The sequence below is a fragment of the Gavialis gangeticus genome, unplaced genomic scaffold (genome assembly GCF_001723915.1).
Source record: "Gavialis gangeticus isolate Ggan-Ray unplaced genomic scaffold, GavGan_comp1, whole genome shotgun sequence".
NCBI lineage: Eukaryota > Metazoa > Chordata > Crocodylia > Gavialidae > Gavialis > Gavialis gangeticus.
In genome coordinates, this window is record NW_017729024.1 from 110238703 (window position 1) to 110253112 (window position 14410).

Below are 14410 nucleotides of genomic sequence, written 5' to 3' on the forward strand. Positions count from 1 at the left end.
CCAGGCCCCCCCCTGCCCCCCCCACCCTCCCGGTTTAGGCAGGAAGACAACTGGGGTCAAGTGACCCCAGCAAGGTGACTGTCCAGTCTCCTCTTGAAAACTTTGAAAAAGATGTATCCATTCAAAGATTAAAAGCTCACGTATTTAATCGAAACCCAGGAAAATTGGCCACTTTTGTTCTCTATGTGGATTCCAGTCTGGTTAGGGCAGGTACCATTTCATGTCTACTGTACCTAGTACAATGAATCTCTTCACAAGTGATTGGAAGAAGTGCTAGTTTGTTCCAATAAGCTCCACATGTGGGAGTGGGCTCTGCCATAGAAGACATGCCCAGAAAAGATGGAGGACAGCCAGTGTCTGTACAGGCCTTTGCCATCTGAATCATGTGGCATTGATGCATGCCATTCTACCTATGTCCCACAAAGAAAGAAATTAAACCCTCTCCCTTGCTCTTATAAATTCAGTCAAGTGACAGGTCATTTTGAACTGTTTCTGTGAGCTTGAAGGTTCTTACAGAGAAGATAACTTTCCTGGTAGTGGTGACTTCAGCTATTAAAGCAAATAGAATAGACTTAAGCCCCTAATATCCTGTCTCCACCTGCAAGCCAGTTTTTAGAGAATCAAGTAATGCTGTTAAATTGGGCAATTATTCTTTACACGGTGGTGTTGATTTTCCACATTAAGTATCTTCATACCCTCTTGACCATCTCAATGATTTCTTCCTCTGCTCTCTGCTGAAAGATCTATGTATAGGAAGCTATGCCCTTGGAAAATTTAACTTGTAACCAGTTTCCTGAAGAACGCTGAAGAGGAGCAGGTCTAAATAACTAGCTGACTGCATTTCATATGGACAGAACCTGAAAAATATACCATAAACTCACTTGATCTAAAGCAAAGCTTTTCTGCCAGCTAGCCCTATTGATCTTTTTTCAGGATTCATTATTGCTCAGATTCAGCCCACAAGAAGAGATCTATGCAATCCTGTGCAAATAGCGGGAGAGTCTTTTTCCTAAAAATGTACAGTCTAACAACAAGAGACAGCATGTGGATACAGACAAAGAGCACATAAGGAATAAAAGATCTTTCTTATTAGCCTGATAGGCAGTAGTCTTGTTAGAGCAGCTGCTCACTTTTTGTCAAAGTCTTCTTTTTGTAGGCATATTTATGGTGAGCGTTTTAGGAATGGATCTCAAAGACAAGCACTTGCTAGCTTTATGGGGGTATTCAAGTGCATTAGTGTTTGTTTGAAGGTTGATAACAGATTGGATGAGGGACATAAGTGGGGATAGGATGAAAGTTGTTGGTGAAAGGCTATGAAAATTAAGATTTAAGTAGTTTTATGTGGAGAATGGGGAGTCATTAAGAAGATAATATGGTCTAAGTGACAATCTGGGAAATGACTTTTAGCAGTGGTTTGATGTGGGCTAGAACTGCATTTGTCAAAGCTAGGCAAGATCTTTATCTGTGTTTAGAAAGGGAAGACTGTATCTTAAGGATGATGAAAAGGAAGAGGCAAGACTGAGATGCAGGCAGCCTGTGAAGATCTAGACAGCAGTAAGATGACTACCAGGTTATTGGCTTGCAATAGGGAAGATAATAGTGACTAAGAAAGCTATGGGGTGCAGAGCAAAGCAAAGCTTGAGGAGGATTTTTTTGGTCACGTTGAGCTTCAGAGGCAGTGGGACTCCGAGTGGAGCTGTCAGGCAGATTTTAGGTGGGAGGAGATGGGTTAGGAGTGACAAGGTTGATTTGCAAGCTGTTTGCATAGAGCTGAGGGTCTACATTTGTGTTTTTCACAGAATTCTCTTGTACTCTTTTTGCCCTGGATTTGATGTTCAGAGGGCAGCATGTATACTATGCAGGTGTGTCTTGCAGCTGGTAGTAGTGGGAACTTGAGCTCTGCTCTAAAATCACTCTGGGTGGACGGAATCGTAAATCTGGGGAGTTGTACCATTTTTGTTCAGAGGACCTGAGATGAGAGTGAGATTCATCTGCAAAGTCAGCCTCAGAAAAATGGAGTTAAAAGCAAAAACTGTTCCTTTTTTCCTATCATGTAAATCCACTCTTCTAGTGCTAGCCTTTGACCTTTTTTTTTTTTTACAGGAAATATCAAAGACATTTCTTTTTGTCTCTACATGTTTCCTGAAAGTGACAACTTGTTTGTTTGCTGAGCACTGACAGCTAATTTTAGTTGATTGCATTTTAGTTGTTTTATAACAGTGCAGATACATAAAGTTTATTATTCCAGTCAGGTTTGAAAACTGGTAATTTTTTTTGTCTTAGTCCCATCCAGCTGTTAACAGTGGTGTTAAAGAAACAGTTCAAGAAAGCTCTCAAGAGCCTATGGAGAATAATGAAGAAAAAGGGTCGAAAAGGAGAAAGACTGCAGTTCCTAAAGTAGGCAACTAAATTAAGCTGCTTGTATTCTCTCTGGGAAATCTTTTGAGCTGTAAATTTGGCAGTACAATTGTATATGCTTACTTTTAAATGAGCAGTGCCTTGCTGTAACTTTCTTTTCCAGGCATGAACATTTGTCCTTGTCTTTTAGGCTGCTGTATCTAAATTTAAAACCCAATTTCTTATAAATATGTTTATTCTGTCAAATAAAAATGTATTTGTAACAACCTACATTTGGGGTGGTGCGGCTTCTTCAAGGGTCATTTAATATTGTAAACAAATAGGTATCCCCTCCCTTCCCCTCCTTAACCTGTGCTTTTCTTTACAGGAGAATACATTTGCAACAAATGCTAGGCCTTGTCTAGACTAGAAAAAAGATTCAAGTAGATCTTTTTTAATCTATTTAAACCAGCATAGTCTCTTAGTTTAGATACACGTAAATGTATTTGATGCTTGTTTATACTGATTTAGCCTTGTGTCAGAATAACCATCAACATCCTGTACACTATTGTTTTCACACAGAGAGGGTTTAACTTTTTTTGCTGTGCAAGATTATAAGCAACGTTAAATATTATATCTTAAAAATGAGTGAATATTAAGAGGACGCAATAGATTTTGGAAACTGCATTTCTTTCTGAAATGTCTAATCTATTGATATTACAAATAATGCCTTTTAAAGGGCAGGAGGATTTTTTCCCCCGTTTTCATCACCCGGTGCATTTAACATCACTTTGCAGTTGGTTTCACTATCCCCTTTGTAGTCAAGTTTTGTGTGTTGTGTTCAACTTTTTTGACGTTACAGCATGAGAGTTCTATATATTTGGAATTGTGTGTGCTTTTTTTTATAAATGCCATTATAAAACAGCAAAATATACACAGGAATAGTTGGTGTGATAACTGAATTATCTTTTTCTCACTTCTGGAAAATTCTAGATTTGGTAATGGTATTCCATTAACTTAAAAATCACCTGTTCATTAAATTATTTAAACTAAGGCTGGGAAGCAGCCTGATACAGGTATCTAGAGGCTGTTCTGTTTCTGCCTTTTCCACATTTATAGATTGAGTAATATAAATTGTGATGTTAAGCTGCATTCTCTTCCTTTACAGTTACCTGCTAAACAGGATAATTTACCCTTGGAAGGTGAAACAGAAGAAAAAGAAACTGGTGCTACCAAGGAAGATGATGTCCCTTCAGAAAAACCTAGTAATGAAGTATGTAGTATATCTTTCTCTTTCTATTTAAAGAAACTTCATTTAAACTTAATTTTTTTTAGCATTAGGGTGCACATATTAGAAAGTGCAAGAAATGTCTAACAGAGGTTTTGCACCTGTGTCTTCAGACACGTATTCAGCTCACTGAGAGTTAAATCTCATTAACATTAAATGAGCCAGACTTTGGTGCTTAATCCATAATTATCTAGTCTGTTTTGGCAGGCAAAATGTATATTCTTCACTTACACCATTGTAGCAGGGCACTAAGGTGCCTGCTACTGAAAAGCAGCAGTATGGGCTCAGGTGCTGGTTGCTAGGGGCAACCAGGAGGAGCTAAGGGCTGACACCTGATGAGTCAGCTGACCGGAAGGGGAGGGCTGACCACTGTAAGACCCAGAGTGAGGCTGTGAGTGCTCTCTCTCTCCCTCTCCCAACCAGCAGCCAGCCCGAAGGAGTACTGTTAGACCAAGGAAAAGAGCTTGGCTCTGAAAGGGGAAAAGGGAAAGGCCTGGAGGTACAAATCAGTAGTTACAGGTGTGAAATGCTGCATGGTTTAGAGAATGCTTAGTTTAGAGAACGCTTTAGCCAGGAGGCTTAGATTTTGAGTTACAGCCGATTGGCTTGCGTTATTGCTTTGGTTGTTTGTTGTTACACCGTAGGACCAGGTGAGGCTATTAGGGGTTGGAGGAGGCCTCATAGGGGCTCCACGGTAGTGTGGGGACCCTGGTGCCAGGGAGGGCACATTATTTCAGAGGTGCATGAACCCCAGCCCCAGGGCGGGCAGCATTGCGGGAGGAGCCCCAGAGAGCCCCAGTGGGATGCAGGCTGCAAGGCGAGCTAAAGAGTGTCCGTGGGGCGCAGGCAATTGCAAGACGAGCTAAAGAGTGTCCGTGGGGCGCAGGCAATTGTAAGATGAGCCAGGGGGCGCCCGTGAGGGCGCCGAGAGGGAAATTAACCATACAATGTCCAGTACATCTGCGAGGCTTGGGGCGTGGTACAGGGGTGGTTGGAGCCACATGTAGCCCCTAAGGCTTGAGTGCACCAAGTCACCAAAGGCAGGACGCAGACTGGGCTACATCAGGGCACCTTGTCAACGAGGACAAAAAAAAGGCAGCCTCCCTTAAAAAAGTTATTAACATCAAAGACGTGGCGGGTGAGATGGTGAGGGTGCGTTGACACCAACTTGGCACGGTAGGGGGCGCTAGGGGCATTCATGGCCACCCCTAGGCTCCCGCTCTGTCACAACCATATTGAAAAATTAATATACTTTTGCAAATCAAAATAGTAGTTAGGAATTACTTAGGAGGCTTCGGAGATGGTGCCACTGAATGTACTTTGGATACTTTGCCCTTGATACACAGTTTAACTACAGCAGTCTACATGCAATAAATGGTATTCATCTCACAGGCAGAGGAAAGAAGCTCTTCGCTACGAGAGTTGCCGACTTGTTGAGGAGGGCTTTAAACTAGGCATGTCCAGAGATTGGGGAGAAGGTTCCACTGCTGTGCGTGACTCCTCTAGGCACAACGACACATGGGAGGGCGCTCAAGCAATGAGTGTCCAGATAAGTACTAACATCTTGAGACACAGGTGGCGTAACAGAAAACCTGAGATGACCAGAGGGAACTCGGGTTCTTTTATGGGAATGCCAAAAGCATGGAAACTAAATGGGAGGAACTGGTGCTTCTTCTGGCTGATGAGGCTTTCAGTCTGATTGGGTTGACAGAGACCTGACAAGATGACGCACACGATTGGCCAGTCAATATTGAGGGCTACAGGCTGTACAGGAAGGATCGGGTTGGGAAGAAGGGAGGAGGTGTGGCCATCTATGTGAAAGAGCGGTATCCCTCCCTGCAGGTGATTCCTGACAACAGGGAAGGTCCCTTGAGACTCTCTGGGGCAGGATACAATGGGAACCAGGAGAGGGAGACCTGATGGTGGGTGTCTACTACAGGCCTCCCTCCAAGGAGGAAGAATGTGATCAGGCATTCTCTGGAGAGCTGACTGAGGGAGCTCACACTAGAGACATGATTGTCATGGGTGACTTCCAACTACTCTGACATCTGTTGGGAGGACCACTTGGCCACCTTCTGCATGTCAGCCAATTTTTTAGCAACAATAGACCATCTGTTTCTGATACAGGTTGTGGAAGGGCCTACTAAGGGTAAGGCCGCCCTGGATTTGGTGCTGGCCAAGGGGGAGGACATCATAGGTGACCTGAGAATTGGTGGTGGTCTGGGCGACAGCGATCACAACCTAATATGGTTCACCATCCACCGTAAGATTGGAAAACCAGTCAGCAGAACAGAAGTTCTAGATTTCAGGAAGACCGATTTTTTGCAGGCCCAAGAGGCTAGTAGAAGAGGCCCTCTGCGAACAGCAACTGGAGGATTTGGGAGTCCAAGAATGGTGGTGCTTCCTTAAGGACGCAATTCTCACAGCTCAAAAACAGGCCATTCTCACACAGGTGAAAAGCGGGAAAAGAACCAAGAGACCCGCTTAGCTTAACAAGGGTGTTGGGGACCTCTTGGCAAAGAAAGAAGTAGCAATAAGCGATGGAAGAATGGATAAGCTGCCAGAAAGGAATACCTCTGTATTGCATGGGCCTGCAGATACGAGACAAGGAAAGCTAAGGCAGGCATAGAAATAAAGCTGGCAAAGACAACAAAAAGTCGTTTTACAAATACATAGGAAGCAAGAAAAAATTGAGATCCACTGTGGGACCCCTACTGAATTGGGGGCACGCAGCCCACAGTTGACGCCCGGGAAAAGGTGGAAATCCTAAATAAATATTTCACATCAATATTTGTGAAATCAAACAGGAGCTGTTAGCCTGACCAGAGGCCTAAGGAATATGGGGAAGACAACAGATTACATGAAATCAGTCTTGAACAGATGAGGGATCTCCTACAACACCTGGACACTTTCAAGTCTGTACCCAAGAGTCCTGAAATAACTGGCTGAGCTTATAGCAGCACCACTGGCCAAGCTGTTTGAAGAATCGTGGAACTCGGGAGCGGTCCTGGACAACTGGAAGAGGGCTAATGTGATGCTCATCTTTTAAGAAAGGGAATGGGGATGGACCCAGCAGACTACAGACTAGTCAGCCTGACTTCAGTCCTGGGTAAAATCTTTGAAAAACTTGTTAAAGAGGCCATCAATCATAAGCTGGCAACTGTGAACGGGTGTTGTGAAGCAACCAGCATGGTTTTGTCAAGGGTAAATCATGCCTGACTAATCTAATGTCCTTCTATGACCAAGTAATTGGCCATCCGGATGAGGGACACAAGGTTGACATCATTTACTTAGATTTCAGTAAAGCCTTTGACTCTGTTTCCCATGAGTTTCTTTCAGTCAAACTTGAGGGTACTGGGCAGACTCCCAGAGAGTTATAATTGATGGAATGGCCTCATCCTGGAGGCCTATCTCTAGTGGTATCTGGTGCTTGGACCCGTGCTGTTTAATATATTTATTAACAACTTGGATGAGGGGGTGGAAAACTCAATGATCTGATGATACCAAGCTGTGGGGAAATGCGGGCACACCAGAGGATGGGGCAAAAATTCAGGACTACCTCAACAGACTGGATTCATAGGCAGAACAAAATCAGATGAGGTTTAACAACAAGAAATGCAAAAGTCCTTCACCTGAGCAGGAAGAACCCTCACCATAAATACATGATGGATGGTAGCCCAGTGGCTGGAACAGCATCTGACTAAGATCTGGGGGTCACAATCAACCAGAAGATGAATATGAGATGACAGTGATGAGGTTGCCAGAAGGGTAAATAGAACTCTGGCATGCATCATCTGATGTGTGGCCAACAGATCCAGGGAGGTGCTCCTCCCTCTATTCAGCATTGGTGAGGGAGGCCTCAACTGGAGTCCAGTTTTGGGCACTGCACTTCAAGAAGGATGCGGATAAGCTTGAGAGGGTACAAAGAAGGGCCATGAGTGTGGCCAAGAGCATGGAGGGGTAGGCCCTGTGAGGAGAGACTCCAGGAACTGGGCCTGTTCAGTCTGAGTAAGAGAAGGCTGAGGCAACTTGATAGCTGCCTACAAGTACATTAGGGGTAAGCACCCAGAACTTGGGGAACAGTTCTTCAGGAAGGCACCTCAAGGGAGAACAAGGACCAATGGGCATAAACTCAGAGGTTAAATTCAGGCTAGATGTAAGAAAAAAACTTTCATTCCATCCAGGAAGAGCATATGCCAACTGCTGAAACTTCCTTAGCCTGATGAAGGGTTTTTGAACCCAAAAGCTTGCTTAATAATTGTTTTCCAACTATTTAAGTTGGTCTAATAAAAGATACCAGATCCGCCCAAATAACTTTGTCTGCCTTAAATTGGTTCTTACATTTTTGCTAACATCTCAAATTTTATATTTTTAGGATACTGTGAAGGGAAATGATGTACCTATTCCTAAAGCTGCTAGAAGAGGGAGAAAAAGAAAGGTAATAGTATGCATAATTTATCTTCCTCGTATTGTATGTGTGGTGATGTGTGGGTGTTTTTATTGACTTTTATCGCTTTACTGGAATCAAGTTAATTTGCATAGCAATGTATATGCAAGTCAGTTTGCTTTCTGGAAAACAATACAAGTATTGGTGAATTCCAGAATCTAGAAATGTTGCTTTCATTGAAAGTTTACACAAAAAAATCTTACCTCCAAATTTAAGTGACTGTTATTAGATTAAGGAAATATTTTCAGGATGATTAGTATGCAGGAAATGTGGAGCAGAGGAGGTAAATGATGGCTGACTTTTGTTTTTTATCTGTGCTTTGTTTTCTCACATTTGGTGAGCACCTGTAAGTAGACCAGGTGAGTTGAGTATTTGCTAAGGATTGCAAATGGGAGTCCAAAATACAAGATTCTCAGTTTTTGTTTGTAAATGTTGGCATGTCTCTCCCTTTCCTCTGAAGCTTTTTTCCTTCCATTCTGTTATTTTTATTGATCTGCAGGCAGTTGCTGTTTCTTCAACCCGTCTCCTAAATCAATCAGTCTTGCTTTTAACATTCTGTTGAAAATGTTCTTTTTAAATATTTATTTTGGATTTATCGTTATTCTGTGGAAAAGGCATGTTTGTCATTTGTTTCAGGAAGTAAAAGGATGAAAGTGGTTATCTTCAGTATTGTATATTAGTTAATTGAAATAAATATTATAAAAAATTGTCATTGTTAAAATTTGAAAGAGATGACAACTGACAAGGGAAACCAAATAAATGGATATAAGCAATGATAATTATTTATGAGATTAGCAAGGAGATGCTTCCAAATTGTCACCAGAAGTTCTTTTTTTATGAGCCATAGAGTGACACTGGCTAAATAACACACAATTAAACTGTAAAATTAAACTGGTGAAAAGGTATTAAGTAACTTATAACATCAACTAAATTGAAAATGATGAAAATCAATGTATATAATGATAAAAGCATAACACCTTAAATTTGAAAGCAAATACTAAGAACATTCAGGTAAAGTAGTCATAAAATCTGGAAGGATTAACAGCTCTTTAAAAAAAGATATTCTAAAGCTAAACATAACACTGAAACTTGATGACAGTACAGAAAAAAAGTCTCTTCAGTGCATATGAACACTGAGAGTTTTAAATACTCATTTTAATGTGTGTGGTACACAAACTTATTCTGTTTGGCAAGATACAAAAATCCTATACTACAACTTGGTATCAAGAACTAAATAAAGCAGGGTTGGCAGCCTATAGCCAGCAGGCACAATCTGGCCTGTGGAGCCATTGGATCCAGCCGTGAAGCTGCGGCCTCTTAGCATGCTGCACCACAGCCAAGCAACATCTGGGTCTTAACACCAGCCCACTTTCGACCTCAGCTGCACCATTCTTCCTTCCTTGTGAAAACACTGCTGATCATTGAAATAATGTTGGGGTTTTTTGTTTTGTTTTTTTCCTCTCCAAAGCAACTAGCAGCACAGGTCTGCAGGGAGGACAGCTGAGAAACTGAAAGTATGTCCTGCACACAGGCATACATTAAAACTGCAGGATACTTGCAGACAGGTAAATGTTAAACAGCCATTAGGATGGTAGTGACTGAATCATAAGAGTTATTTCAGCATCTCTGAGTACCTGTGCACTTTTGGTGGCAAGGGTGGTGCATGTTATCCAGTTGCAAGCAAACCAAGGGCGTAAAGGAGTATAACTGTCCCAACTACTCATGGTCCCTGGCTGCACTTTGGACGTATCCACGTTGTCTGACACTATCATTTCCAAGTGTTAGTTTCTATAAATAGTTAAGGCTGGTGTAAAGAGACAATGACACTTTATTTGCTGATGGAATTTTTTTTCTCTTGAAGCCCTGAGGTTTTGTGACAATAAAGGAATCCTGTCTTAAAACACTGTCCTTCTTGTGGGGCTGTTACGCCTGTAAGCAGTAGGCATGCTGAATGCTTTGTCTGAGAGAAAAAAGTGAAAGTAAGTGCCGCATTTAGAATACTTTCATGAATAGCACTCGTATCTTGAGAGGCACAACTTAAGGAATACCTGAGAAAAAGCTTGCCAAGAACTTTTTTCCAACTACTCAGTTGGTCTAATAAAAGATACCACATCTACCCAAAGAACCTTGCCTACCTCAGAAAAATCTATTCACTCAGCCGAAAGATCAGATTTAACCTTGCTTAGAAATACTCCTTCATTCCTTTTACCCCTATAAAGGGGACAAAGGCTCAAATATCACCAAAAGGATAATTTTTTTCCCTTCAAGTAGGACTTCTCCAGAAGTACTCAAGCCTTCTGTCTTTTTGGTACCTAAAGTTGTCTGGACTTCAGGCCGCAAAAAAAAATCCTCAGAACACATAAAGATGAACCCTTTGGAATAAAAGTATGAGCTATATTCAGTGTTCCCTACTACTTGGCTGAGCTTTGAGCTTCCGAAATACTGTCAAGACCAGTCAGTCATGGTAATGACAATTCTGATGAAGTTGGAACCAACAACCCGAAAGCCTCATGTCAGAAGTGTGCAACCTATAGCTTGTATGGAGCCATTGGATGTGACCTGCTGAGCTGGGGGGGGACTCATGGCAGGGGCTTTGCCCACATCATGGCTGTCTGGCAGAAACTTTTCTTTTGCTGTGCCTCAGGCAGGCAGCAGGGAGAGGCAGCAGCAGCTGGCTCTTAGTATTGGCCCACCCCCAGAAAATGTTGCCAACTGCTTGCTGTCCGATGTAATACCAAGGATTAGCTGTATCATATAGTACTAGACGCTTTAAGTTTTACATGACCTGGTACACACCTTCCTATCCTCAGTACTAACTAAATTATAAACTTTGGTGCCAATTTTAGCAGTCTTTGGTACCAGCCTCTTCACATTTAACAGTACTGAGCCTCCTATGACCATTAATGTCAGCCTAATATTGGCTTTGGTGTCAAGGCTTCTGATCATTTAGGCCCAGCTTCCACATGCTCTTGAGCTATCACACCAGAACCTGATTCCTGGTGAATGTGACTGCCCCAGTTCTCTGCAACCAGACTGAGTACTGAGAATGCCATTCAACCCTTTTAAGCACATCTGACACCTCACGCTTGCAAGCATTCCTTGACATAGCCTCAGTCTGTTCCAGCAAGCCTCGCATTCACCGCTCGCTCTCATTCTGGCTCCTGACTCAGCTTTGGCTCTTCCTGATCCTGACTTCAGATCTCCTCTGGAACTTGGCACTAGCTTCTTGACCCCTGGTTTCTGATCTTGGCTCACTTCTCAGGTTGTCTCTCAGGTTCTCCCTCTTGGTTTTTCTGGAACTTTGCCCCTACATTCTCAGCGCCTCTGACCCAAACCTTGACCTGATGCTCCAGTAATCTGTGCCACCCCCACTTTGCTGACCCCGTGGCTATTCCTAGTGGCATGCCTCGGGCCCTGCCTCCTATGTCTTGGCTTGAAGCCCACATCCAGTTTTATTCACTTTTGTGACTCGTATCAGGTACCTAGATTGTCACAGACTACACATGCACTTCTTCAGAGTCTAGAAGGAAAGCTTCTGTTGGATTGTGTCCTGACCTTTTTGCTGTCCAGGTATTTTGGGACATCAACTCTGGTAATTTAATGGATCATAGATTTAATCAGGGGCTTTTTGTTTAGGTTCTTGAGTTTTTTGTTCCCAGAGTGCCTTGGCCCCAGCTGCATTACTGATTCTCACTATGACAGAGCCACATAACAGGCAGCCCTCACACAGCCACTGTGGGGTAGGGGCAGCAACCATCTTGCTGCAGCCCTTCAAGTGGGCAGCCCCATTCCCCCTCCTCGCTGTGCCAGTCTGCTGCAGCACGCTGAAGAGTGCTGGCTCCCTCTGAGGAACGAGCATTTTCTTTTCTGTAAGTCTTCCCCCCAGCCCCCCATGGATTTCGTGGACGTTGCCTGGATTTTGCGGAATCTGCAAATTTGGTAGGTCTTCAATGATAACAATACAAAATGATGTTATTACAAATCCTAAGAAAAAGGAAATAAGTACTTTAAATTGACAAATTTCTAAAATTTAAGCATCTTTATGTACTGAACTGTAGACAAAAAGAATGTCTGTACTTGATTCTAATACAATCACTGCAATGTGTGTCTAGCTCTAACTTTTATGCCTCATAGAATGAAAAGAGAGACACTTAAGTCTTGTTACCTAATTCAAAACCTTGAAGAATTTACAACAAGTCCTTATTGATTTCCTTTTTGTTGGGTGTCTTTTTAAATGATTATGGTACCTGGTTATATTAAGAGTCTGGCTCCCCTGGAAACTAGTAAATATTTTCACACACAGAATATCTCAACAATTGCCATTTGTTTCTTTAGCATCTTCTTAACGGATTTATTTATTTAAGATAACCTTCCATAACATGTATAATTTCATGTTATTGCATTTCATAGTGTGCTAACTTACTGATATACTTTATGATTTTTTGATGATAATGATTCTTTAGATTCTGATTTTTGGAATCTGTAAAGGTTCTAAAAGGTTTTTTTTTTGTTTGGTTGGGGTTTTTTAAGGTGAAAACAGAAGTTGAAACATTGACTCAGTCTTAGTTTCAGGATTTCAGCTGAAGTTTCAAAGTTAAGGGAAGGCCAATGGCCTGTCTTCCTTTCATACAAGGCATTTATTGTTGCAAAAGAAAAGAAATACAGGTTCCAGATTAGTATAATTCTGAGAGCTAATTACAAAAAAGACACTAAATTAAAACCTTTATAGCATAATTGAGTTCAATATTAACCTGTCCAGCAGCTTTTTCTTACCAATATAACACCACCACTATTTACATAATCAACTCTTTCTCCACCCCCCCCATCTTCCTTGTCCCTTGCCTCCTAAAAAGTATTTTTAAGGCATTACTATGTCTTTTTAAAGGGGCAGGTCCACAGTTTGTGGAAACAGAAATGTCTTTATCTAAGGCTGAAAAGCCTGGTGTTCGAAGGGGTAGTAAGATGCTGTTATATATTCTGACCAAAACAGCACCCCAAGAGCCTAAGCGAATGAGAAGTGAAGTTAAGTGGTGGGGAGTCAGAAGAGGATTTTCTTACAAGCTTTACAGATTCCCCCTGCCTCCATCCCTATTTTCATTCACTTGTTTTTGAACCAATAAATAACATTGAATGGATACCAGTACTAACTTATTTTCAGTAGGATTAACGAAAACAACTTTTTTGGTGCTCATTCAAGAGCGTTTCTGGTAGGAAAGGGAACTAGTTTTCACCAGTGGTGGTTCTAAGAGGGATGACTTAAGCAGATGCAAAGCTTCTAGGCTAGGGGTGAACAAAATACAGCCTGTGGGCTGGATCCAGCCCACAGAGGGTCTTTGTCCCTTGGACCCACCTGGCCCAGGTGCCATCTGGCCCGTGGCACATCCTGCCACCCCCAGGTATACAACAGAGCTAGGACAGCTCTGCAGCTGGGCTCTATTTCTAGGCAGTCCAGGTGATGGAAGCTCCTTCCTGCTGCTGTTGCTGGCCCCAGCCCCGTGGAAACTGGCAGGGAACCACACGCACAGCCCTGGCCCCGGCCCTGGCCTTAATCTCTCCTGCACCCACTCTGAATTCACCCTGGCCAGAGTGGATCAGCTCTAGATCAGCTGGGACCCATGAGCACAACCCTGGCCCTGAACTGCCCCACACCTGGTCTGGACCTGCCTGCCCATGATAAGCAGCAGTGTTGGCTAGGCAGAAGCTGCTGCTGGGTGCAGAGGAAAAGCAGTCATCTCCCCTCTTGCTGCTGCCAGGCACTTCTTGTTGCAGCCACCTGGAGTCCATGCCTGGGCAGCCCTGCAGCTCCTCTTCACTGTTGTCACCATCACCAGGACTGCCTCTGGGCTGCTCAGTGGGGTGGCAGTGGCAACAGAGAGGAGCTGCAGGCTCTGGGAGGCTGTAGCAAGAAGGGCCTGGCAGGACAAGTGGGGAGGCAACAGATTTTTCCCTTGTGCATAGCAGCACCTTCTGTCTAGCTGCAGTCGCTGCCACTGCTGCTTATCATGGGTGGGTGGGTCTGGAGCAGGTACAGGGCAGCCTGGGGCCAGGGTCAGGCTTGCATGTGCAGGTCCCAGCTAATCTGGAGCTGGTTCACTCTGGCCAGTGCCAGGGCTGCACTCTCAGCTGCTTTTGGGCGCTGATGGCAGTGGCAGGGAGAAGCTGCAGGGGGGGAGAGTGGGGTGTGCTGACCAGAACTGCCTATGTGGCCCACTTCTCCCAAATAACTGCCCACCCCTGTTCTAGGTGGGCAGTTATTCTAGGCCTGTAGAGAGATCTCAGATTCACTTTTCAGCAAGTGAAAATCTTGCCCCATGTAAGTTCCCCCCCCCCCCCCCCCC

At 43.3% G+C, this 14410-nt stretch overlaps 1 protein-coding gene across 4 annotated transcripts in view; it reads left to right on the top strand.

The window, feature by feature from the left end:
• The window catches only part of PSIP1 (PC4 and SFRS1 interacting protein 1), a 55886-nt gene that overhangs the window by 10095 nt on the left and 31381 nt on the right, over window positions 1-14410 (top strand). For 3 of the 4 annotated variants that reach the window (XM_019517558.1, XM_019517560.1, XM_019517561.1), the window contains exons 4-6: window positions 2284-2397; window positions 3506-3610; window positions 8001-8063. In XM_019517558.1, coding sequence (XP_019373103.1) covers window positions 2284-2397; window positions 3506-3610; window positions 8001-8063 — 282 coding nt within the window. The remainder of the gene's footprint in view (window positions 1-2283; window positions 2398-3505; window positions 3611-8000; window positions 8064-14410) is intronic. The other variant, XM_019517559.1, reaches the window with a different exon arrangement.